Source organism: Oncorhynchus tshawytscha, linkage group LG09 (genome assembly GCF_018296145.1).
Source record: "Oncorhynchus tshawytscha isolate Ot180627B linkage group LG09, Otsh_v2.0, whole genome shotgun sequence".
In the NCBI taxonomy this organism is placed as follows: domain Eukaryota; kingdom Metazoa; phylum Chordata; class Actinopteri; order Salmoniformes; family Salmonidae; genus Oncorhynchus; species Oncorhynchus tshawytscha.
The window spans coordinates 38,424,315-38,451,292 of record NC_056437.1 but is presented as its reverse complement, the minus strand read 5'-3'; the positions used below and the strand labels follow the sequence as shown (position 1 = coordinate 38,451,292).

Sequence of the window (26,978 nt, the reverse complement as noted above, 5' to 3'; positions counted from 1 at the left end):
TATTATTTTTAATAGTCAAAAAAGCAAAGCCCGCTGGTTTATGTGTCGCACACAGGGTCACTAAAAATTCCTCAAAACTCCCAAGTGTTCTGGAAATGTTAAAAAGAGAGGACTATAACTCAAATTTCAGTTAACCTACCTTTATCTGACACACATCTCTGACAGTGGCAACCCTTTTTATTCTCGTGCGGACCGACCTTTCCCTAAAAGGCTAGATTATTCACAACATATCGGCTGTCGGTTGTTAACATCTCATCTGACAATGAATCTACAGCAGACGTGATGTGATAGCCCTACATTAGCCTACACACTTTAAGGTCTTACCCCTTTTTGCTGCCTGTAATATCTGACAGGCGCTTAGAACGCGTGCCGCCTCTCCACTATCGAGAGAGGACGTTTTATCTTTAGGACTCTTCACTGTATCCACCTGAGCCACTTATCTTTCAGTGGGAAGCCAACGAATGAGGTTATACACACATCAGCATCACCGCAGGTGTATCCGCAGCAGCACTTTGGAATCTACACATTTCACCGCATCAACTCCATACTTGTGCGCACGGTAAGATTGTAGTAGCCTATTATTTCTAATGATGTTTACTGATATGGAGTTGTTTAGAGATGCAGCTAAGGTGGTCTATTTAGATGAATTTTATCCTTAATTTTTTACAGATCTATCTGCTTTTATTCTCACAAAGTTGGGATGTAATTCTGATGCCTTTATTTTTGCATTTCATGAAAACCCATCAGCTAACCATAAAGCCTATCAAAAGATGGTGGCAACATTTTTTTGTTTTTTAAATATGTGATTGTGCTATTTTGCTTGATCAAATAGCATACTAGGCTACTGGAATTCTTTCACCCAATGTTGATTCATTTTGTGCATTTAGTTTCTACGTTGGTGAGTATGTCTTTGCGCAGTTACTCATGTCGGTTCCGTGTAATTTTTGGATGATATTAGATATTAGTCTACTAATTCGGGTAGGCCTATATATTTGGGTTCTGATGGTGTAAGACAGTTGAACTAAGCTCGCGAGGCATACAGTATACTAAGTGTTATTCTTCAAGAATCAATGGTTATATATCATTAATAAAAAAATCTAAGAATGGATGTAGCAACTGCAGATTTTCCATTTAATTTGTTGGAATGACAACTTGTTTGGATGGTGATTGTTGTCTTCTAAAAAAATAAGTTAATGATGATTATGCAGCTTCAGATATAGTATTGGTGGGAATTTTATGAAATTTAGAGAGATTATTGTAGTTGTGCTCATTTCATAGATTAATCACTCAACATTTTTTCAAGTAATTAATGGGATCAGTGCATGTAGCTGTTCAAAAATAAATCTTAGTCTAGTCTAGCTCTACTGGCTCCAAAACGGCAAGGGGGAGTTGTAGCATCTCCAATAAACCATCTGGAAGACAATACACTGATTTAAGTGACTAAATAAATATTTTGTCACATTTCATTCAAGCTTACAATTTTGTCAATCTCATTCAGAGTGCACAGTGACGTCTTTGGTTTTCACAGAATATCTTATTTAATCTTCTCAGTGTCCTTGTGTATAGGATTTCTATTTTTAGTTGGTTGCTTAGCAGCATAGTGCTTTTGTTTCCCTTTTGTAGATGAATGAAAGGCATGCAGTGGTAAAAATAATGCACTTTACAAAAGAACCTCTACTTTCATGTACAAGTACAGAGTGATCCAGGAAATGGTGGAGCGATTTCTGCACAGTGCATCTTTAAGCCCCAAATGAACTAAATAACCCATATCTGTTTGGTGTGTTCCCCTTTTCTGTCAACCTCCTACTCTCTTTCTCAAATCTCGCTCTTCCAATCCCACTACCTCCCCCTCGCTCTCTTTACCTCTCACTCCCCAATTCCCTTTTCTACCCTCTCTCCTCCCCCAATCCTCTAGTATGATAGGGGGTGTTGGTGGCCTATGAATGGGGCTGAGCGTGCACCCCACCACCACACCTGCCTCTGCACCCGTGGGGACTATGCGTTGCACAACCCTGAATGCACTAGCCGGTGGTTTGCGAGAACAGGGAAGGGGGCGGAACGTCGGCAGGGGGTCAAGGGGGGCTCAGCATGCCCCCTCCCTTCCGCATCGCTGTGCTGGGGGCGCAGGGTGTGGGCAAGACTGCCATCGTGCAGCGCTTCCTCCACGATGACTACAGCGAGGAGCCTGTCCCGGCAACCAGCCGTGCCCGCCAGGTCCACCTGTCGGCTGCCGTGCTCAATGGCCACGTGCACAACTTGCAGATCACCGACTATCCTGCAATCACCAGCTTCCCCTGCAGCTCACTGCAGGTACTGTCCCACTGAAGCACAATAGTGATGGGAACTGATGTGTATGGCAGGTTAGACATTGTAGCAAGGTGAAAGGTCCAATTTAATGTCAGGAGATGAGGAGAGGAAGCCACTGTCAGTGAGTTCATCTTAATAGAGTGGTTTCCTTCTGCTTTGATGCTATCTGTTCCCTGCTATCTAAATGTATCTACATTTGCATAACATACACACACACACATACAGTGCCTTGCGAAAGTATTCGGCCCCCTTGAACTTTGCGACCTTTTGTCACATTTCAGGCTTCAAACATAAAGATATAAAACTGTATTTTTTTGTGAAGAATCAACAACAAGTGGGACACAATCATGAAGTGGAAAGACATTTATTGGATATTTCAAACTTCTTTAACAAATCAAAAACTGAAAAATTGGGCGTTTGCAAAAGGTCGCAAAGTTCAAGGGGGGTTCAAAAATAAACTATCCAGGTGTTAGAATGGCACTGTAGATCTGACAGGAGTAGATAAGAGGACAACCTGCTCTCTGTATTCACCTGGAATGTAATTTCTCCTCAAGTTCAAATACACTGTATATACAACAGTATGTGGACATCTTTAAATGAGTGGATTTGGCTATTTCAGCCACACCCGTTGCTGACATGTGTATAAAATCAACCACACAGCCATGCAATCTCCATAGCCAAACATTGGCAGTAGAATGGCCTTACTGAAGAGCTCAGTGACTTTCAACGTGGCATCTTTCCAACAAGTCAGTTCGTCAAATTTCTGCCCTGCTAGAGGTTCCCCGGTCAACTGTAAGTGCTGTTATTGGGAAGTGGAAATGTCTAGGAGCAACAACAGCTCAGCCACAAAGTGGTAGGCCACACAAGCTCACAGAATGGGATGGCCAAGTGCTGAAGAGCGTAGCGCATAAAAATCGTCTGTCCTTGGTTGCAACACTCACTACCGAGTTCCAAACTGCCTCTGGATGCAACTTCAGCACAATAACTGTTTGTTGGGAGCTTCATGAAATTAGTTTCCATGGCAAAACAGCCTTACATAAGCCTAAAATCACCATGCACAATGCCAAGCGTCAGCTGGAGTGGTATAAAGGACATTGGACTTTGGAGCAGTGGAAACGCGTTCTCTGGAGTGATGAATCACGCTTCACCATCTGGCAGTCCCACGGATTAATCTGGTAGTTTGGTGACACCCTGTACACAGAGGTTGGGCAAAAACCCAGCCCTGGAAGTTTCTCATCCTCAGTAGGCCAAGAGGTACTGCTGAGATAGTGGATGCCATCAACCCCAGCACTCGGAGGTATGTCTTGAACGTGACCGAGCGCCTCCTGTTGAACAAGGAGAGGCACTATCAGAACGGCATGATGCAGTCCTCCGAGGGTGTCCGAGAGAGAATCCAGCATTACGCCTTGGTACTATCTGAGTTGGCACCAAATAGATCCTTTTCTGATTGATCTTGAACCATATGCGTTGTGTTTGGTACCACTTGCAAAGCAGGTAATCATCTGTATAGGACACCTCAGCCCCTTGATTCTCAGTGGTGTGAATGTTTCCTCTACACACTTTCTGAACGTTCAGGGAGCTAGCGCAATCCCAAATGGTATTCATAGACTGCCTTCAAAAGAAAACCTTAAAAACCTCCTGTCCTGCAGGTCGACTGAGGTGAACCAGTCACCTCAATGAAAAGACAGAGACAGCATGTTGAATGTAAGCATATGCAACTTTGTCAGATAGCTGTTTAGCACCCATCGCCCCAGAACTGGGGAGAACTACTCCCATTTTTTTGTGAACAAGGAAGTACCGGGTGTAGAAGCCAAGGTGGCTCTCTGCCGCATGTATAGCCCGATTGTTTCTTTGCATAATCAAGAGGAGATTTTCTGCTTTAGTATGTGTGCCGAGTCGCCAGTCGCTGCTGAGTCCAAAATTCTGCTTGAACTTGAGCCGGGGGGAGAGCCGTGGCATAACGGGCACTCAGGGGTAGAGTAGATTCCCTCCATCTTCCTTGAGAGTGAACGCATTAGAATGGGTCGCAGCACAAAGGGCAGGGTTCTACCCAAGAGTCTGTGCTCCACTGGAGAGGTGGCAGGCCAGAACTTGGAGTGAACTGTTGGCTGCCCTTCTCTGCACCAGGGAGCGTACCCCTAGGTCGGGCACCCCTTCTTCCCTGCAGGGGAATCAAATGGGCGGGACCTCGATGCGGCTGCAGAAAATTACAGGTTTCCCTATTGGCGGTGCCTGTTTGGGAATCCGAACTGTGGGGTCGGTGCATGCTGTGTCACTGGAAGCCTCCTGCGGAAAGCCCTGGTGCCAGCGAATTGGTCTGGGTTAGGCTTTTTGATAGCTAGGAGATTATGCATCTCTAGCATCAAATCGGTCTGATAAACCAGCAGTATGGTTGTAACATTCAACTGCCATATAGGACGTGCGGTAGACATGTAAACCTTCTGGTAGATGGACATGAAGAAGTGTTCCCTCTTACCAGGGAGAGAAGTGCCTGTTAGCGACGAGGAACTGTGTTTGAGGTGGTTGGCCAGTGATGGCTCGACCACCGATGGCTTGCCGAGGCCCAGCTCCTCCATGTCCTTGAAATTCATGCTGGCAAAAAGTCTGGTTTGGACCTTGTCGGTCGAGGGTTTGTCCCAATTGCGTTTGGCTTCCGCTATGCAAGCTGGGATAGCTGGGAGGAGTTGCTTGCTTGGGGCGGTGCGAGAGGGGAGTTTCCGTCCATCGTACCAGCCCATCTCTGCGCTGCCACTCCCCATGAGTTTGGGGCACTCAATATTGAGTCTGGTCGCTGCCTGTTTGCAGACATCAAGGAGCGAATATCTATCATCCGCCATCGATGCTCCGCTAAGGGTGAAATAGGGACTAGAGGTAACAGCTTGCACCTCTTCGTGCTCTTCTTCCTCTGCTGTTTGGAGGAGGTTGGTCATGCCCTCGCCATCGCCATTGGGTCTGTGAAGTAGTCTCCCTACCCGAAGGCAGTGTGTGAGATGAGCCACATAGGGCTGCTCAGCACACTCTCTGGCAGCAAAAAAACTGCCGGAGAGTGTTAGCAGTAAAAAAAAAAGCACAATGGATGCATGACTGGGGATTATTGAACACTGCTTCTGCGTGTTCGAGACCTAGGCAGACTTCCTTGCCAGCTATGGTTGCTCCGTATGGGCACAGTTGTGCTGGGACAGGGGCCGGGGTCTTGCTCGGTACCCATTGGGCTGAGCTAGCAGGCTCCATGGCTCCAAAAAACGGCTATCAAAGGGAAATGTAGAACAAAGGGAAACGTAACTCACGTTCGCCACTTGGGCTAGTAGCATAGCTAATTACCATAGTGCTAACCAGATAACCTAATTATTTAAAGGGATACTTCAGGATTTTGGCACTAAAGCCCTTGATCTACTTCCCCAGACAGATGAACTCGTGGATTCCATGTTTATGTCTCTGCATCCAGTATAAAGGAAGTTAGCGATAGTTTCACATGCCAATGCCAACTAGCGTTAGCGTGATGATTGGAAGTCTACAGGAACAGCTAGCATTCCCACAGGCTTCCAGTTATTGCGCTAATGATAGTTAGCAACTTGCTCTAAACTGCACACAGACATACATTTTTTGATCCACGAGTTCATCTGACTCTGTGGAAGTAGATAAAATCATTGCCAAAATCACAAAGTATTACTTTTACAATGTGAATGTAGCTAGCTTTCGCCTCGTGTTAGCCAAAGAAAGCTAGCTCTATGTTGATCTTGAGATGAACAAAAGTGTGGCTCTCATTCGGTAAGCAGAAAGCGAGCTAGTAATCCTACCCTTCCAGGTAAAAAAGCTAGTCGGTAGACTAGCTATCCAGGTTAGCTAAGCCCTGCAGCTAAGTTAGCTAAGTCTCAGCAACTAGCTGTGTGATGCTACAGTAGCTACCTAAGGAGACAAAGGAATAAAAATCAACGAAGCTAATTGTTACCCGAAGTGAAAACCTTCCTTTATGTAAAGTCACCCAACACAGAAGAGGAGAGCTAGCTAGAGTATAACTCTTTTGTGAGAAGAGAATGATCAGAGGGCGGCCGAGTGGCTCTTTAGTATTAAGGGAGGAGCTACCTCATTTGCCACTCGACCTGTCTGGGTCAGACAGATGTGTATGATTGGTTCTTCGAACTACTTAGAGTTTCTGGTGAATCCCACTGTGAGATATTGAAACAAATAATTCAAAGAGAACCCCTGTTTGGGGTAAAACTTCAATCACTTCACACTCTACTGAAAATTTATACAACCTGGTCTCAGAGCATTTCACATGATTCTGTACGTAAATCTGATACACTCCATTTACAGTGAACAAAAATATAAACGTACATCCAACAAGCCTCACAAGCGCAGACCACGTGTAACTACGCCAGCCAGGTCCTCCACGTCCGGCTTCTTCACTTGCTGGAACGTCTGAGACAAGCCACCCAGACAGATGATGAAACTGTGGATTTGCACAACCAAAGAATCTCTGCACAAACTGACTGCAGTTTGGCATCGTAACCGACTTCAGTGGGCAAATACTCACCATCGATGGCCACTGATATGCTGGCGAAGTGTGCTCTTCACCGATGAATCCCGGTTTCAACTGTAACCGGGCAGATGGCAGACAGCGTGTATGGAGTTGTGTGGGCGAGCAAACAGAGTGCCCCTTGTTGGTGGTGGGGTTATGGTATGGGCAGACATAAGCTAGAACACAATTGCATTTTATCAATGGCAATTTGAATGCCCAGATATACCGTGATGAGATCCTGAGGCCCACTGTCGTGCCATTCATCCACCACCACCACCTTTCAGCATGATAATGCACGGCCCCATGAAAATAAAAGAGAGCCGCATACTCTAGGAGCTCAGATGCAAAAATGTAATACCAACGTTTCGACAGCCAAGCTGTCTTCATCAGGGTATAATCACAAACACTGCGGGATAACTCATTTATATAGTGTCAAAAGACACAGGTGTCTGTAATCAAATATTAAAATGTCATACAAGAACAGCATACAAACAAATGGATAGCATACTATCATAGATTAATTTAACTACACAAGTTTACAAACAATTACAATGGCAAAATCACAATAATCACAAGAATGGCTTCAGATCAAAGTCTACGTTGAGACCGAAGGGCGCAAGGGTCTTTAAATTAAAGATCCAGGCAGCCTCTTGTTTTAACAATAAATTATCAAGGTCACCCCCTCTCCTAGGGAGGGTGACATGTGCGATGCCAATATAACGCAGAGACGAAATCGAGGGCCTGCCTCCAAGAAGTGGGCCGCAACTGGATAAGTAAAGTTTTTACACCTAATGGTGCTACGATGCTCTGAGATACGTACTTTTAATTTGCGCTTTGTTTTACCTACATAATTTTTACCACAAGGACAATGCACGGCCCCATGTCACAATGATCTATACACAATTCCTGAAAGCGGAAAATGTCTCAGTTCTTCCATGGCCTGCATACTCAGTAGACATGTCACCCATTGTGCATGTTTGGGATGCTCTGGATTGACATGTATGATGGCGTGTTCCAGTTCCTGCCAATATCCAGCAATTTTGCACAGCCATTGATGAGGTGTGGGACAACATTCCACAGGCCACAATCAACAGCCTGATCAACACGCACATACAGCTAACATTAGCAAGCTAGCTAACATTAGTCACATTGCTATAATTTGTAACATATGATACGTTTAGCACATTTGTTACAGATTGTATGTTTTCGCAAATTCGTCAAATTCGTAACTTATAACACATTTTTAAAATGTGTAACTTATTGTATGTTTTGCAATTTCGTATTTTATAATATGAATTGTAATTCTTAAACATATCTTATGAAATGGAGTGTCTCGGATTTGCGTACAGAATAATTATACGAAATGCTCTGAGTCCAGGTTGATTTATAAAGTAATCAGTGTTTCATTTGCACTGTGGAAGTGCTTGAGGTGTTTTTGAAAAGCTATCCAAGGCAAGCCCTAGCTTGCAAACAATATTTCTCACAGTGAGGAGCCAATTATAAAGCAGAAATTAAATTACAAAAAGTTTGAATTCAATAAGAGAGCAGATTGTGTTCTGGTCATATTGATCAGACAGTAAGCTATGTTGCAAGTCATTTAAACAAATTAACTAGACTAAAATCATTCACAAAAGCTGTGTGTGTGTGCGTGCATGAGTGTGTACAGAATATGTGAAAACTATTGGTCTCCATGCATCTATTTAAAATAACATCCCCAGACAAATTAAACATTTTTAAAACAGTGCCATCAGATTTTACTAGACAAAGGGAAGGTTAATTTGTGTTGCTTCGTAATGAGAGACCTCCCTATGTCTTCTTTCCTCCCTCCTGTCTCCTTTCTTCCCCTTTCTATTCTTGCTAAAATGTTATTCTAGACATTTTTATTCTCCTTTCTTCACTTTTCTATCTTCTTCCCCCCCTCCCTCCTCCAGGAGTGGACAGACACCTGCTGCAGAGGAATCCGCAGCGCTCACGTCTACATCCTGGTCTATGACATCTGCTGCTTCGACAGCTTTGAATACGTCAAGACAATGCGCCAGCAGATCCTAGAGACCAGGTGAGGACACGGCCTGCATGACAAATAGGGACCAGCTCCAGCTATGCAATCAGGAGCCCCCACCGCCACACGCACAGAGAACATTTGTTTAACATTTGGACTGAAATCAACATGAGTGGCTCAGACTGCCATGGTCAAGTGTCTTCATAATCACTTTGGCTTTTCTTCACAATTCCTCTATTGTATTTGTTTCTCTATTGTACAAAAGTTCTTTTGAATTCGGTATCCAATGGATGTTGCTGGAAGCGAAAGGCAGTGTGGAGTGGTGTGATGAAAACAGTTTTAACAACACCCACTCTACAGAAACTCACTATACACTAGACACTCAGCAGACATTCACTCACTTGTTACAACAATAGTCTTTCACAGTGGTTATCTTACCATAATAAAATAAGTTGAGTCACAGTCTGAAAGAACCATTTTATTTCACCTTTATTTAACCAGGTAGGCTAGTTGAGAACAAGTTCTCATTTACAACTGTGACCTAAAGCAAATTACAATATAGCAATTAAACACTGGAGTGATAGATGTGTAGAAGATGAGTGTGCAAGTAGAGATTACTGTGGTGCAAAGGAGAAAAGTAAATCAAATAAATAACAATATGGGGATGAGGTAGTTGGATGGACAATTTACAGATGGGCTGTGTACAGGTGCAGTGATCTGTGAGCTGCCCTGACAGCTGGTGCTTAAATCTAGTGAGGGAGATTTTTGCAGTTCGTTTCAGTCATTGGCAGCAGCGAACTGGAAGGAAAGGCGGCCAAAGCAGGAATTGGCTTTGTGGGTGACCAGTGAAATATACCTGCTGGAGCGCTTGTTGCGGGTGGGTGCTGCTATGGTGACCAGTGAGTTGAGATAAGGCGGGGCTATAACTAGCAAAGACTTATAGATGACCTGGAGCCAGTGGGTTTGGCGACGAATATGAAGCAAGGGCCAGCCAACGAAAGCATACAGCTCGCAGTGGTGGGTAGTATATGGGGCTTTGGTGACAAAACGGATGGCACTGTGATAGACTGCATCCAATTTGTTGAGTAGGGTGTTGGAGGCTATTTTGTAAATGACATCGCCGAAGTCAAGGATCAGTAGGATAGTCAGTTTTACGAGGGTATGTTTGGCAGCATGAGTGAAGGATGCTTTGTTGCAAAATAAGAAGCCAATTCTAGATTTAATTTTGGATTGGAGATGCTTAATGTGAGTCTGGAAGTGGAGTTTACAGTCTAACCAGACCCCTAGGTATTTGTAGATGTTCTGGATAGCGTCGAACAACAACATTGATGTATACGCTGATTCGGTGAGCGAGTTTATTAGCAAGTGCATCGGTGATGTCTACAGTCAATGACGGACTACAAAAAGAAAACCAGCCTCATTGCGAACCCCGATGTCTTGCTCCCAGACAAACTAAACAACTTCTTTGCTTGCTTTGAGGACAATACAGTGCAACCGACACGACCCGCTACCAAAACCTGCGATCTCTCCTTCACCGCAGCCAACGTGAGTAAAACATTTAAACGTGTTAACCCTCGTAAGGCTGCCAGCCCAGATGGCATCCCTAGCTGCGTCCTCAGAGCATGCGCAGACCAGCTGGCTGGTGTGTTTACGGACATATTCAACCAATCCCTATCCCAGTCTGCTGTTCCCACATGCTTCAAGAGGGCCACCATTGTTCCTGTTCCCAAGAAAGCTAAGGTAACTGAGCTAAACGACTATCGCCCTGAAGCACTCACTTCTGTCATCATGAAGTGCTTTGAGAGACTAGTCAAGAATCATATCACCTCCATCCTATCTGACACCCTAGACCCACTCCAATTTACGTACCGCACCAATAGGTCAACAGACGACGCAATCACATTGCACACTGCCCTAACCCATCTGGACAAGAGGAATACCTATATATGAATGTTGTTCATTGACTACAGCTCAGCATTTAACACCATAGTACCCTCCAAACTCGTCATTAAGCTTGAGACCCTGGGTCTCGAACCCCGTCCTGTGCAACTGGGTCCTGGATTTTCTGACGGGCTGCCCCCAGGTGGTGAGGGTAGGAAACAAGGATCAGATATTACTACATGGTCGGAACTAGAATCACAAGCATTTCATTATTAACATCTGCTAACCATGTGTATGTAACTAATAAAATGTGATTTGATGTCCACATATTCTAAGTCAGAACCGTCCAGAGTAGTGATGCTGGATTGGCGGGCAGGTGCTGGTAGGGATCGGTTGAAGAGCATGCATTTAGTTTTACTTGCATTGAAGAGCAGTTGGAGGCCACGGAAGGAGAGTTGTATGGCATTGAAGCTCGCCTGGAGGTTAGTTAACACCGTGTCCAAAGGAGGGCCAGAAGTATACAGAATGGCATCGTCTGCTTAGAGGTGGATCAGAGAATCACCAGCAGCAAGAGCGACATCATTGATGTATACAGAGAAAAGAGTCGGCGCGAGAATTGAACCTTGTGGCACCCCCATAGAGACTGCCAGAGGACCAGACAACAGGCCCTCCAATTTGACACACTGAGCTCTATGTGAGAAGTAGTTGGTGAACCAGGCGAGGCAGCCAATTGAGAAACCAAGCCTGTTGAAACTGCCAATAAGAATGTGGTGATTGACAGATTTGAATGCCTTGGCCCGGTCTATGAATACAGCTGCACAGTATTGTCTCTTATCGACGGAGGTAATGATATCATTTAGGACCTTGAGCATGGCTGAGTTGCACCCATGACCAGCTCGGAAACCAGATTGCATAGCGGAGAAGGTACGGTGGGATTTGAAATGGTTGGTGATCTGTTTGTTAACTTGGCTTTCGAAGACCTTAGAAAGGCAGGGTAGGATAGATATAGGTCTGTAGCAGTTTGGGTCTAGAGTGTCTCCCCCTTTGAAGAGGGGGATGACCGTGGCAGCTTTCCAATCTCTGGGTATCTCAGACGATACGAAAGAGAGGTTGAACAGGCTAGTAATAGGGGTTGCAACAATTTCGGCTGATTAATTTTAGAAAGAGAGGGTCCAGATTGTCTAGCCCCGCTGATTTGTAGGGATCCAGATTTTACAGCTCTTTCAAAACATCAGCTATTTGGATTTGGGTGAAGGAAAAATGGTGGAGGCTTGGGCAAGTTGCTGTGGGGGTGTGCAGGGCTGTTGACCAGGGTAGGGTGGCCAGGTGAGAAGCTTGGGGAGCTGTAGAAAAATGCTTATTGACATTCTCAATTATAGTGGATTTAATCGGTGGTGACAGTGTTTCCTAGCCTCAGTGCAGTGGGCAGCTGGGAGGAGCTAATCTTATTCTCCATGGACTTTACAGTGTCCCAGAACTTTTGGAGTTTGTGCTGTGGGATGCAAATTTATGTTTGAAAAAGCTAGCCTTTGCTTTCCTAACTGCCTGTGTACATTGGTTCCTAACTTCCCTGAAAAGTTGCATATCGTGGGGGCTATTCGATGCTAATGCAGTAAGCTACAGGATGTTTTGTGCTGGTCAAGGGCAGTCAGATCTGGAGTGAACCACGGGCAATATCTATTCCTGGTTATACATTTTTTGAACAGGGCATGCTCATTTAAGATTGTGAGGAAAGCACTTTTAAAGAATAACCAGGCATCTTCTACTGACGGAATGAGGTAAATATCCTTCCAGGTTACCTGGGCCAGGTCGATTAGAAAGGCCTGCTCGCTGAAGTGTTTTAGGAGTGTTTGACAGTGATGAGGGGTGGTCGTTTGACCGCAGACCCATTATGGACGCAAGCAATTAGGCAGTGATCACTGAGATCCTGGTTGAAGACAGAGGTGTATTTGGAGGGCAGGTTGGGTAGGATGATATCTATGAGGTTGCCTGTGTTTACGGATTTGGGGTTGTACCTGGTAGGTTCATTGATCATTTGTGTGAGATCGAGGGCATCAAGCTTAGATTGTAGGATGGCCGGGCTGTTAAGCATGTCCCAGTTTAGGTCACCTAACACAAACTTTGAAGGTAGATGGGCGGCAATCAAGTCACATATGGTGTTGAGGGCACAGCTGGGGGCAGAAGGTGGTCTATAGCAAGCGGCAACGGTGAGAGACTTGTTTCTGGAAAGGTGGATTTTTAAAAGTAGAAGCTCAAATTGTTTGGGCACAGACCTGGATAATAAGACAGAACTCTGCAGGCTCGCTCTGCAGTAGATTGCAACTCCACCCACTTTGGCAGTTCTATCTTGTCGGAAAATGTTATAGTTAGGAATGGAAATTTCAGGGGTTTTGGTGGCCTTCCTAAACCAGGATTCAGACACGGCTATGACACCAGGGTTGGCAGAGTGTGCTAAAGCAGTGAATAAAACAAACTTAGGGAGGAGGCTTGAAATGTTAACATGCATGAAACCAAGGATTTTACAATTACAGGAGTCAACAAATGAGAGCTCCTCGGGAATGGGAGTGGAACTAGGCACTGCAGGGCCTGGATTAACCTCCACATCACCAGAGGAGCAGAGTAGGATAAGGGTACGGCTAAACGCTATAAGAACTAGTAAGAACTATAAGAACTAGTCGTCTAGTATGTTCGGAACAGAGAATAAAAGGAGCAGGTTTCTGGGCGCGGTAGAACAGATTCAATGCATAATGTACAGACAAAGGTATGGTAGGATGTGAATACAGTGGAGGTAAACCTAGGCATTGAGTAACGATGAGAGAGGTATTGTCTCTAGGGACAATTAAACCAGGTGAGGTCACCGCATGTGTGGGAGGTGGGACAAGAGGGTTAGCTGAGGCATATTGAGCAGGGCTAGAGACTCTACAGTGAAATAAGACAATAATCACTAACCAAAACAGCAATGGACAAGGCATATTGACATTAGGGAGAGGCAAAGGTTGCCGATTGATCATAGGGTCCAGTGAGTAGCTGGGCGGGCTGGAGACATGGCGATTCAGACAGCTAGCGGACCGGGGCTAGCAGATGGGCATTCAGGGGACGTCGCAACGAAGGAGCCTGTTGAAAAAAAAACCTTGGGCGGATTACGTCGGTAGTCCAGTCGGTAGTCCAGTCGTGATGGATCGGCGGGGCTCCGTATCGGCAGTAAAAAGGGTCCTGGCCAATTGGCAAAATAGGTATTGTAGCCCAAGGAGTGGCTGATGGACCTCTTCAGCTAGCCGGGAGATGGGTCTAGCATAGGCTAGCTCCAAGCTAATTGGTGCTTGCTTCAGGACAGAGATGTTAGCCAGGAGAAGCCAATCGGATAGCAGCTAGCTAGCTGCGATGATCCAGGTGAAGAGGTTCAGAGCTTGCGGTAGGAATCTGGAGATATGGAGAAAAAGAAGTCCGATAAGCTCTGGGTTGAATTATGCTGTGCAGACTGGCAGGAGTTGGCCGGGCTAAAGGTTAGCTGATGATTGCTAGCAGTGGCTAGCTGACTACTAGCTAGTAGCTAGTTAGCTGCTGTTGGGGGTTCTGGTTCTAAAGTAAAGAAAATAGCAGAACCATACCACATTGGGTGAGGCGGGTTGCAGGAGAGTATGTTGAAGTTGGGGTTAAGAAAAACATTAAAAATGTATGCGAAGAAAAAATATATATAAAGATGTATACACGGGACACGACAAGACGAAAACAAAGACGCCTGACTGCTACGCCATCTTGGATTTCAAACTGCTATTGTAATAAAGACCTTGTAATATCTAACGTAGTATAAATTAGTTGTAATTCTTCATAACACACCATGGTGAAAATGTATCAAGGCATATGAGTTATTGTAGATTTGGCCTAAACAATCCTCTCGGCCTCAGTTATTGGAAAGTCAATAATGCTTCCTTTTGAATTTGCAAATCGTATCACCTTCGTGGCACTGGGATGTCAAAGTGGACGTCACAGCTGTTCCAGAGGTGACCGTAGGGTCAGGGTGACGGTTACCTGTCATTGGCAGCAGTGATGGATGTGAGGTGTAGTTGTCACATCAGCCTTGTTGGCTGCTGTCACATGGTGTGTGAGCATGAGGCCTTCAGTTAGCGCCCACTCTGACAGCGCCACGTGGCCAAGGCTACACAGAGGCTAATGGTGTCAGTGACAGCTCCTTTCACAGCCATTCATCTCCCAGTCATCCATCTATGGCGTGGGCTCACCCAGTTATTATTATTATTATTATTACACACAAATTATTTAATTTGTTAGATTTCCATGCTAAAGGTTTTAGCAGTAAATTCTTGTAAAATCAACGTTTGGAGCAGTGGTCTACATTTTTTAAAAATCAATACGAGAAGCAGAGTGGACAATCTCCCTCCATTGTCTTTTGCACATATTGTTGTCCCACACCATCATGTTGTTCAGACTGTTAAAATTGAGCCTTTTGCTTTTAAGGAACTGACAGCTTAGGAAAAGGTATTTATTTCCTAGAAAAGAGGGAACTATCATCATATGGAAGAGACAAAAGCTGAATGCAGAGGCTTGGGGATGGGGAGAGGAGAGTGACACCCTGGGTTTTACTCACGTTTATCTGACGATGAGTCCCGGGATAGCAGGGAGAGCCCGGTGACAGCTTGTCAGTAAGATTCCATACAAAGCCAGGCGCTGTAGACAGAACAAATGCATTAACCAAGCCTAGTGGAGCAGTGAAGGAGAGATGGGGAATTACAGTCAGCCACAACAGAGAATAGAGAAAAACACACAATGAACACTCACCTCAGAAACCCAAGGTTTCAAACTTCCTCTGTAGGAGCTACCAGCATATTACTTTGACAAGATGGGGATCTGTGGGATTTTAAACCTTCCCTCGACAATAACTCAAGGTTTCTGTCAAGGTGTACTTTCGTTAGTAAATTTGTGGAAAATGTCTGGGTTTTTGGTCATGAATATATCCAGAAACAGCCCTTTATTCTCTCCTTACGAAGAGTCAATTTTGGCCAGGGTTAACAGGGCAGGGGATGTGATAACTCTGCTTTAATAGCATCAACTATAACATCATAAAAACCCCTCAGGATATCTTTTTCAGATTTCTCTTGACTGGGTGTGAAGGTTAAAATCTTGGGGTACAAACCTGTCAGTCATAGCTAAGCCTTGCTTTTATGTTATGCTGTGTTTCTGTTTAAATGACTACAGAAAAGGAACCACTGTGTGTGCCTGGCTTTAGCTGACCACAGGTGTTTAACCTCTCATTCTCACTGTTTTTGTCTCTCTTTTCCTTTTTCCAGGGTGGTGGGCACAGGCGACACGCCCATCCTGATTGTGGGAAACAAACGGGACCTGCAGTGGGGGCGTGTCTTCCCCCGCCATAACGTGTCCGACCTGGTTAGGAAGAACTGGAAGTGCGGCTACGTGGAGTGTTCAGCTAAGTACAACTGGCACGTGCTGCTGCTGTTCGGGGAGGCTATGCGCAGTGTGGTCTGTGCCCGCTGCAAACACGTCCATGCCACCATTCGCTTTCAACGGGCACTGAGGAACGAACGCTGCGCCCTCATGTGATTTACTCAGTGACGAGGGACGGGCACCGGAGTGGCATTGAGGGCCATTGGTACAGAAAACCTCATTAGGAACAGCTGAGAATTATTGATGATCACTGTGACTGACTACCATGAGTGACCACGTTTCTGCCCAATGTGAAACTACAGTATTAAACACCCCTCTGTTTTGCTGCTGATACATGACGACATACAGTGGGGCAAAAAAGTATTTAGTCAGCCACCAATTGTGCAAGTTCTCCCACTTAAAAATATGAGAGAGGCCTGTAATTTTCATCATAGGTACACTTCAACTATGACAGACAAAATGAGAAAAAAAATCCAGAAAATCACATTGCAGGATTTTTAATGAATTTATTTGCAAATTACGGTGGAAAATAAGTATTTGGTCAGTAAACAAAAGTTTTTCTTAATACTTTGTTATATACCCTTTGTTGGCAATAACAGAGGTCAAACATTTTCTGTAAGTCTTCACAAGGTTTTCACACACTGTTGCTGGTATTTTGGCCCATTCCTCCATGCAGATCTCCTCTAGAGCAGTGATGTTTTGGGGCTCCCTCCAAAGATTTTCTATGGGGTTGAGATCTGGAGACTGGCTAGGCCACTCCATGACCTTGAAATGCTTCTTACGAAGCCACTCCTTCGTTGCCCGGGCGATGTGTTTGGGATCATTGTCATGCTGAAAGGCCCAGCCACGTTTCATCTTCAATGCCCTTGCTGATGGAAGGAGGTTTTCACTCAAAATCTTACAATACATGGCCCCATTCATTCTTTCCTTTACACGGATCAGTCGTCCTGGTCCCTTTGCAGAAAAACAGCCCCAAAGCATGATGTTTCCACCCCCATGCTTCACAGTATGTATGGTGTTCTTTGGATGCAACTCAGCATTCTTTGTCCTCCAAACACGACGAGTTGAGTTTTTACCAAAAAGTTATATTTTGGTTTCATCTGACCATATGACATTCTCCCAATCTTCTTCTGGATCATCCAAATGCTCTCTAGCAAACTTCAGACGGGCCTGGACATGTACTGGTTTAAGCAGGGGGACACGTATGGCACTGCAGGATTTGAGTCCCTGGCGGCGTAGTGTGTTACTGATGGTAGGCTTTGTTACTTTGGTCCCAGCTCTCTGCAGGTCATTCACTAGGTCCCCCCGTGTGGTTCTGGGATATTTGCTCACCGTTCTTGTGATCATTTTGACCCCACGGGGTGAGATCTTGCGTGGAGCCCCAGATCGAGGGAGATTATCAGTGGTCTTGTATGTCTTCCATTTCCTAATAATTGCTCCCACAGTTGATTTCTTCAAACCAAGCTGCTTACCTATTGCAGATTCAGTCTTCCCAGCCTGGTGCAGGTCTACAATTTTGTTTCTGGTGTCCTTTGACAGCTCTTTGGTCTTGGCCATAGTGGAGTTTGACTGTTTGAGGTTGTGGACAGGTGTCTTTTATACTGATAACAAGTTCAAATAGGTGCCATTAATACAAGTAACGAGTGGAGGACAGAGGAGCCTCTTAAAGAAGAAGTTACAGGTCTGTGAGAGCCAGAAATCTTTCTTGTTTGTAGGTGACCAAATACTTACTTTCCACCATAATTTGCAAATAAATTCATTACAAATCCCACAATGTGATTTTCTGGATTTTTTTCTCATTTTGTCTGTCATAGTTGAAGTGTACCTATGATGAAAATGACAGGCCTCTCATATTTTTATGTGGGAGAACTTGCACAATTGGTGGCTGACTAAATATTTTTTTGCCCCACTGTACTTGATCAGATGGAGAGTACTACCCTATCCATCTTTGTAAAGTGTCTTTGATCTTTTCTTGACTTGGAGGCCAACCAAAATCCGTGGCTGTACAATTTTGAACTCATCCAAGTGCACTAAAGAAACTTTCCAGCATCTGTTGTTTGATTAACCCGGGTGTTGATCAATGTATGACATTGCTAATGTCAAAGCCCCCTTTGGAGTGGGACTGAGGCTGGCATCTACTGATGCGGGGACAGGCAGACGGATCCTTCCGCTCCTGGGGCTCAGTGCATTCTCTTTCTCTGCACTGACATGTCTTGAAGGTGTACACTTGAGTGTAAAATCCTTAAAGGCAGCATTACGAATTCCATACCCAACCACTCAAACACTACAAGCAAAAACAAAGAACCCAACTGTCATTCAATTTAAGCCAATCGCAAAGGACCCTCTCCTTCACGCCTTCAGAAACCAAAACAAACAACCGTAGGGACACAGTGTCCCACACAGTGTTTAATCTTCTAATAGCTTACAAAACACTGACCGTCCTTACCAGAGAACTGTCTCTTTCATTTACTGAGGACACATCACTTTTTACATCAGGGTTTCTAGTCCTTGGCGGAGGTTTAAACAAGCGTAGTGAACTTCAAAGAGGATGGTGATATGTTATTTGGAGTAATATCACCAAATCCAATCCAACTTTTACGCTCCAACCGCAAACACAACCTTGTACATCATAAATCTACAATTGTAGATGCACATGATAAGGGTTTTTAACACAATATAATGCGACAAAATACTTTTGCAAGGCACTGGATGTATTGTATATAAAGTTGTGTTATTTGTTTTGTCAACAATCTACACAACATACTCTATTGTCAAAGTGGAAGAAGATAAAGATAAATACAAATTTAGTACAAAAATATAGTCATTGCATAAGTTTTCAGCCCCTTTGTTTAGGCAAGCCTAAATTAGTTCAGGAGTAACAGTTGGCTTAACAAATCACATAAGAAGTTACATGGACTCACTCTGTGTGAAATAATAGGGGTTGATGTGATTTCTTTAATGACTAACCCTTAATCTGTCCTCCATATATACAACATCGGTAAGGTCCCTCAATCAAATGGGTAACAATAACAAATCAGACATTGAATATCTCTTTAAGCATGGTCAAGTTAATAATTATACTGTGGATTATGTATTAAACCACCCAGACTCAAAGACACAGTTATCCTTCTGAACTGAGCCACAGGACAGGAATGAAACTGCTCAGGGATGTCACCATGAGGCCATGGGGGATTTTAAAACAGCTACAGAGTTCAATGGCTGTCATGGGAGAACACTGAGGATGGATCAACAACAATATGACAGTGAAATGACAGTGAAAAGAAGAATTCAAGTATACAGAATAAAATACTGGGGAGTTTTTCAGGATAAAAAGAAACAGGATGGAGTGTGTTTGCACAGGCAAAATCCTAGACAAAAACCTGCTTCAGGGCCTCACGAGTGGCGCAGCAGTCTAAGGCACTGCATTGCAGTGTTGCGGCATCACTACAGCCTGGGGTTCGATCCCAGACCGGGAGTCCCATAGGGCGGCGCACAATTGGACTAGCGTCGTCCGGGTTAGGGGAGGGTTTGGCTAGGAGGGCTTTACTTGGCTCATCGTGCTCTAGCGACTCCTTGTTGGCGGGCCCGGGCAGCTGCAGGCTGACTTCGGTCGTCAGTTGAACAGTGTTTCCTCCGACACATTGGTGCAGCTGGCTTCCGGGTTAAGTGAGCGGGTGTTAAGTGCGGCTTGGCAGATCATGTTCCGGAGGACGCATGACTTGACCTTCGCCTCTCTTGACAAGATCGCAATCACGAAATTGGGGAGAAAAAGGTAGTAAAAATTACAACAACAAGAAAGTGATTAAAAAAAATTCTACCTGCTTCTGTCTGCTTTACACCAGACATTAGGAGAGGAATTCCCCTTCCAGTGGGACAATAACCTACAACACAGGGCCAAATCTACATTGGAGTTGCTTACCAAGAAGACAGTGAATATTCCTGAGAGGCCAAGTTCCAGTTAACTTAGGGCCTAGATTCAATCAGATCAAGCGTTAACCGGTGATAGCAGACACCTGCATAGCGGATGTTTTGGCAATGTCAGAGGTGGAACTACTTTGGATCATTCAAATCTGAGTAGTGTGAAAATGATTAAACAAAATAATGAGGATTTCTATTATCCTAATTGAGGTGGTGTAGATTACATCTCACATACCAGTGTTCCAACTTGTAAACAAGGCTGCATGGGATTTCTGTTAATGCCACTCCATGCAGCCAATGACAATGTCCGCTTTAGGTACAATGCAGAGAGCCACTTGTGGATCTGACATCTCTAACGCAGTTCCAACACCGTCAAAACAACCGCTATGTGGATGTCGGCTAAAGCGGATCTGATTGAATAGAGCCTTAAAGAAGCTTGAAAATCTATGGCAAAACTTGAAAATTGCGGTCTAGACAGAATGTTGAAAAGAATAATGAGCAAATATTGCACAATCCAGGTGTGCAAAGCTCTTATAGACTTACCCAAGAAGACTCACAGCTGTAATCGATGCCAAAGGTGTTTCTGACTTGTAATGCATTAGGGAGTTGAATATTTATGCAACGACTATATTTTAGTTATTACATTTTTATAAATCAATTTTAATGCCACTTTGTAACACAATAAAATGTGAAGGAATCCAGTCTGAAACTTTTGAAAGGCACTTTGTACCTACAAACACAAGTCAAACCAAACCCCTGATACCTGCCTGTTAATAATGAGATATTATAAAAAGAGGTCTTGTCACGGCCGTTCGAAAAAGAGCACCAAGGTGCAGCGTGGTGAGCATACATACTTTTAATAGTAGATGTTGCAGACAAAACAATACAGACACAAACCGTGATGCTTAAGGCTATGTGCCATCAAACAAAGTTAACTTCCCACAAACACAGGTGGGAAAAAGGGTACCTAAGTATGGTTCCCAATCAGAGACAACGATAGACAGCTGTCCCTGATTGAGAACCATACCCGGCCAAAACCTAGAAATAGAAAATCATAGAAACACAAAACATGGAATGCCCACCCCAACTCACACCCTGATCAAACCAAAATAGAGACATAAAAAGGATCTCTAAGGTCAGGGCGTGACAGGTCTAAATGTAATTAAATACTTTAGACAGTTGTTGCCAACATATCGGCCTGTTCAGGTTCTCTAAACTGCTAAATACAGCAATAAATACACATTCCCTGCTTGAATCCTGGCAACCTTTGATAAAACAGTAAGCTAGAATTTGTTTTGCAATAAGGGGGAAATATAGGATACACTTGTTCCTAGAAGGTTGCATTCAATGAAAGGACAATACTATTATGCAGAATACAATGCAGATACTAGCCTACCTGACTAGAACCACTTGTGTATAAGACAGAGAGTGTTTGAGTGGAACAAGATTTGTGTAATACTATAAGAAGATTGCTTCATGATATTGACAAACTGCCAAACTGCCAGGTGGCATAAGTATTTGATCTGTGTCTGGGCAATCACATTGCTTAAGGAGAGCCTCAAATGTCTGTAACAGCCCTTGAAATCAGAACAGCACTGAATTACTGTCATGTCCTGTGATTTTAACGATCCTCTTCCTAAATATAAAATTACTTTATATACTGTATGCTGATGAGCTACCTGACTGTGTATGATTACAAAGATGAATGAGAAATAGCACTGTGTTGATGTGAAGCTATAATTACGAAGGGCACAGACATCCTATTCGCTGGTCTGTTTCATGATTATGTCATAATAATTTGATACTCCACAGGTAGGTCTGTCTGGTTTATAATACATGCTAGAGAAACTCAACCGACTCTATAAATCTCATAAAGACCACTGCCTTGAATTTACCCCACAGGTCATATTGACTTAGATACTTTTCCCTCCTCCACTGCCTGTATCATATCTTACCATTCCAATAAAATCATTTATTTTCAGGATACCTGTTGAATTTCCCAAGGTCTGAATGAATGCCCCTTCCCATGAGAACCATTATGCTGGTATTGCGAGGTGGTGTCTAAAATATCTGTATTTTTATTTAACCTTTTATTTAATTAACTAGGTCAGTAAATTCTTATTTAGAATGACGGCCTATGGGACTCCTAATCATGGCCGGTTGTGATACAACCTGGAATCGAACCAGGGTCTGTAGTGACTCCTCTAAAACTGAGATGCAGTGTCTTAGAACGCTGTGCCACTAGGAAGCCCTGGAGTATTGTGATCTACTGGAGGGGTATATTGAACCTGGGGGCGTCACAAGGAAATAACCATCAGTTGTGAATTAGAAGATGTTTAAATGCTGTATTCAAACCAATCAATTGTTCAACAAACTCAACACGTGCCTGTTTTGAGAAATTAAGTTGCTGAAAAAAACGACTGAATTTGAGTTCAAGGCTACTGGATGCTGATCCCTGGTATGTCCCCGTATGTATTGTTCTTCCTTAGTACAGTTCATCCCAGTGTGTGTGTGTCTCGCTGGCCGGCCCCACAGACAGTGGCGGTAATTGAAGGAGTATTCCTAGTCAACTCATAGGCGAGGAGCATGACGCGAGAGCGAGCGGATGAGGAACAAGCACAGCTGCTTTAGTGCTACGGGCTGCAGCTTTGACAGGGATATTAATAGCTCCAGACTTGATCTTCCAAGCAGCATTTCACCAGAGGGTTATTTCTAAGTCTGTAGCCACAAAACTCAATACACACAAGGTGACGAGGACAGCATCTGAGGTGAAGTGGAGCAATCAGAGGATGCTAAAGTAGCGACCCGCAGAACTGTTTAATGAGAGGGTCACTCCTGGGAGGCAGAGGTCAATTAAAAAGAGAATGCCTTGCACAATTACATTTTCAAAAATCTATTCAAAGTTAATTATCTGTGATTCAGCTCTTAAGACACACATACATCATGAATCTAAAACTTTCAAATCTTACATAAAAAATACATTGGCAAAAGAGTTTGTGGCTTCAGCCACCAAAGGTGTCCGATCTCATGCTGCGTGACTGTGTTCGAGGGTGTTAATGTCTATCTGTGTCTTTGAGAATATGTGTGGATGTGTGTTTTCAGCCTTGTATCAATACTGGGTCTGTGGGTCTTGGTGAGATTCTCTGTTTATCTTCTGTGCTCTGATAGAACGGATCCTGGTGTAATGTGGGCAGCAGCTGTGAGACGTCCGACTGTGTCTGCCCGCTGCCTCTGTTTGTGTTCCTTTGTGAGTGGAGAGCTACTGGGAGTCAACATTGAAGTGGAAATCTGACCTCCAAATTTCTGAGCATTATAATTGAAAAAATGTATATTTGTTGAGGTAAATGCTCCACTGAATGCTGATAATCTTTCACCACCACTCTGTGTGGTCTGATGCATCCAAAATGATGTAGTATACTATAGTACCTGTACAGTCGTGGCCAAATGTTTTGAGAATGACGCAAATATTAATTTCCACAAAGTTTGCTGCTTCAGTGACTTTAGATATTTTTGTCAGATGTTACTATGGAATACTGAAGTATAACTGCAAGCATTTCATAAGTGTCAACGGCTTTAATTGACAATTACATGAAGTTGGTGCAAAGAATCAATATTTGCAGTGATATGACCCTTCTTTTTCTAGACCTCTGCAATCCGCCCTGGCATGCTGTCAATTAACTTCTGGGCCACATCCTGACTGATGGCAGCCCATTCTTAGCCCATTCCCATAATCAATGCTTGGAGTTTGTCAGAATTTGTGTTTTTTTGTTTGTCCACCCGCCTCTTGAGGATTGACAATAAGTTCTCAATGGGATTAAGGTCTGGGGAGTTTCCTGGCCATGGACCCAAAATATCAATGTTTTGTTCCCCGAGCCACTTAGTTATCACTTTTGCCTTCTGGAAAGGTGCTCCATCATGCTGGAAAAGGCATTGTTCGTCACCAAACTGTTCCTGGATGGTTGGGAGAAGTTGCTCTCTGAGGATGTGTTGGTACCATTCTTTATTCATGGCTGTGTTCTTTATTCAAGGCAAAATTGTTAGTGCGCCCACTTCCTTGGCTGAGAAGCAACCCCACACATGCATGGTCTCAGAATGCTTTACTGTTGGTATGACACAGGACTGATGGTAGCGCTCACCATGTCTTCTCTGGAGAAGCTTTTTTCCAAAGGCCCCAAACAATCAGAAAGGAGATTCATCAGAGAAAATGACTTTACCCCAGTCCTCAGCAGTCCAATCCCTGTACCTTTTGCAGAATATCAGTCTGTCCCTGATGTTTTTCCTGGAGAGAAGTGGCTTCTTTGCTGCCCTTCTTGACACCAGGCCATCCTCCAAAAGTCTTTGCCTCACTGTGCGTGCAGATGCACTCACACCTGCCTGCTGCTATTCCTGAGTAAGCTCTGGACTGGTGGTGCCCCGATCCCACAGCTGAATCAACTTTAGGAGAAGTCCTGGTGCTTGCTGAACTTTCTTGGGCGCCCTGAAGCCTTCTTCACAACAATTGAACCGCTCTCCTTGAAGTTCTTGATGATCTGATAAATGGTTGATTTACAGTGCCTTGCGAAAGTATTCGGCCCCCTTGAACTTTGCGACCTTTTTCCACATTTCAGGCTTCAAACATAAATATATAAAACTGTATTTTTTTGTGAGGAATCAACAACAAGTGGGACACAATCATGAAGTGGAAAGACATTTATTGGATATTTCAAACTTTTTAACAAATCAAAAACTGAAAAATTGGGCGTGCAAAATTATTCAGCCCCTTTACTTTCAGTGCAGCAAACTCTCTCCAGAATTTTCAGTGAGGATCTCTGAATGATCCAATGTTGACCTAAATGACTAATGATGATAAATACAATCCACCTGTGTGTAATCAAGTCTCCGTATAAATGCACCTGCACTGTGATAGTCTCAGAGGTCCGTTAAAAGCGCAGAGAGCATCATGAAGAACAAGGAACACACCAGGCAGGTCCGAGATACTGTTGTGAAGAAGTTTAAAGCCGGATATGGATACAAAAAGATTTCCCAAGCTTTAAACATCCCAAGGAGCACTGTGCAAGCGATAATATTGAAATGGAAGGAGTATCAGACCACTGCAAATCTACCAAGACCTGGCCGTCCCTCTAAACTTTCAGCTCATACAAGGAGAAGACTGATCAGAGATGCAGCCAAGAGGCCCATGATCACTCTGGATGAACTGCAGAGATCTACAGCTGAGGTGGGAGACTCTGTCCATAGGACAACAATCAGTCGTATATTGCACAAATCTGGCCTATATGGAAGTGTGGCAAGAAGAAAGCCATTTCTTAAAGATATCCATAAAAAGTGTTGTTTAAAGTTTACCACAAGCCACCTGGGAGACACACCAAACATGTGGAAGAAGGTGCTCTGGTCAGATGAAACCAAAATTGAACTTTTTGGCAACGATGCAAAACGTTATGTTTGGCGTAAAAGCAACACAGCTCATCACCCTGAACACACCATCCCCACTGTCAAACATGGTGGTGGCAGCATCATGGTTTGGGCCTGCTTTTCTTCAGCAGGGACAGGGAAGATGGTTCAAATTGATGGGAAGATGGATGGAGCCACATACAGGACAATTCTGGAAGAAAACCTGATGGAGTCTGCAGAAGACCTGAGACTGGGACGGAGATTTGTCTTCCAACAAGACAATGATCCAAAACATAAAGCAAAATCTACAATGGAATGGTTCAAAAATAAACATATCCAGGTGTTAGAATGGCCAAGTCAAAGTCCAGACCTGAATCCAATCGAGAATCTGTGGAAAGAACTGAAAACTGCTGTTCACAAATGCTCTCCATCCAACCTCACTGAGCTCGAGCTGTTTTGCAAGGAGGAATGGGAAAAAATGTCAGTCTCTCGATGTGCAAAACTGATAGAGACATACCCCAAGCGACTTACAGCTGTAATCGCAGCAAAAGGTGGTGCTACAAAGTATTAACTTAAGGGGGCTGAATAATTTTGCACGCCCAATTTTTCAGTTTTTGATTTGTTAAAAAAGTTTGAAATATCCAATAAATGTCGTTCCACTTCATGATTGTGTCCCACTTGTTGTTGATTCTTCACAAAAAAATACAGTTTTATATCTTTATGTTTGAAGCCTGAAATGTGGCAAAAGGTCGCAAAGTTCAAGGGGGCCGAATACTTTCGCAAGGCACTGTAGGTGCAATCTTACTGGCAGCAATATCCTTGCCTGTGAAGCCCTTTTTGCGCGAAGCAATGATGACGACACGTGTTTCCTTGCAGGTAACCATGGCTGACAGAGGAAGAACAATGATTCCAAGCACCTCCCTCCTTTTGAAGCTGTTATTCGAACTCAATCAGCATGACAGAGTGATCTCCAGCCTTGTCCTCGTCAACACTCACACCTGTGTTAACGAGAGAATCACTGACATGTCAGCTGGTCCTTTTGTGGCAGGGCTGAAATGCAGTGGAAATGTTTTTTGGGGATTCAGTTCATTTGCATGGAAAAGAGGGACTTTGCAATTAATTGAAATTCATCTGATCACTCTGCATAACATTCTGGAGTATATGCAAATTGCCATCATACAAACTGAGGCAGCAGACTTTGTGAAAGTTTATATTTGTGCCATTCTCAAAACTTTTGGCCACGACTGTACATTACCATCCAAAACTAGTAATGTTCCCTTGACTATTGCAATTGGCTATGGAAGTGAAATATAAGGGGTTAGACCCAGGGCTCCTGCTCCGGGTCCACTGCTGTCTCCTGTTTAGGCGTTTGGCACTGCCTTAGCCTCACTGTGGCCTCGTAGCCATGTTGCCTGTAGCTCTGATACCTTTCCGTGGAGCCCTGTCTGTCTGCCTGTAGTGGTGAGGTGTGTGTGTTGCTTGTCTATGTGTGTGTCCCTTCTGGACCCTCTGTAGGAGATTGGGGTGGGGATCCATGTGGGCTTCCTG

At 44.0% G+C, this 26,978-nt stretch overlaps 1 protein-coding gene across 1 annotated transcript; it reads left to right on the top strand.

Moving 5' to 3' along the window:
* Nucleotides 1-278: 278 nt before the first annotated feature.
* On the top strand, nt 279-16,512 carry LOC112259365 (ras-like protein family member 10B). Its single transcript, XM_024434074.2, has 4 exons — nt 279-559; nt 1,916-2,310; nt 8,701-8,882; nt 16,010-16,512. The coding sequence occupies exons 2-4, from the start codon at nt 2,089-2,091 to the stop codon at nt 16,278-16,280; spliced, it is 675 nt and encodes a 224-aa protein (XP_024289842.1). The 5' UTR covers nt 279-559; nt 1,916-2,088; the 3' UTR covers nt 16,281-16,512.
* The last annotated feature ends 10,466 nt before the right edge of the window (nt 16,513-26,978 follow it).

Coding starts and splice junctions, on each gene's coding strand:
- LOC112259365 (XM_024434074.2), top strand. CDS start 2,089: ATGCCCCCTCCCTTCCGCATCGCTGTGCTGGGGGCGCAGGGTGTGGGC. Junction 2,311..8,700: donor TCCCCTGCAGCTCACTGCAG/GTACTGTCCCAC, acceptor ATGTTATTCTAG/ACATTTTTATTCTCCTTTCT. Junction 8,883..16,009: donor CAGCAGATCCTAGAGACCAG/GTGAGGACACGG, acceptor TCCTTTTTCCAG/GGTGGTGGGCACAGGCGACA.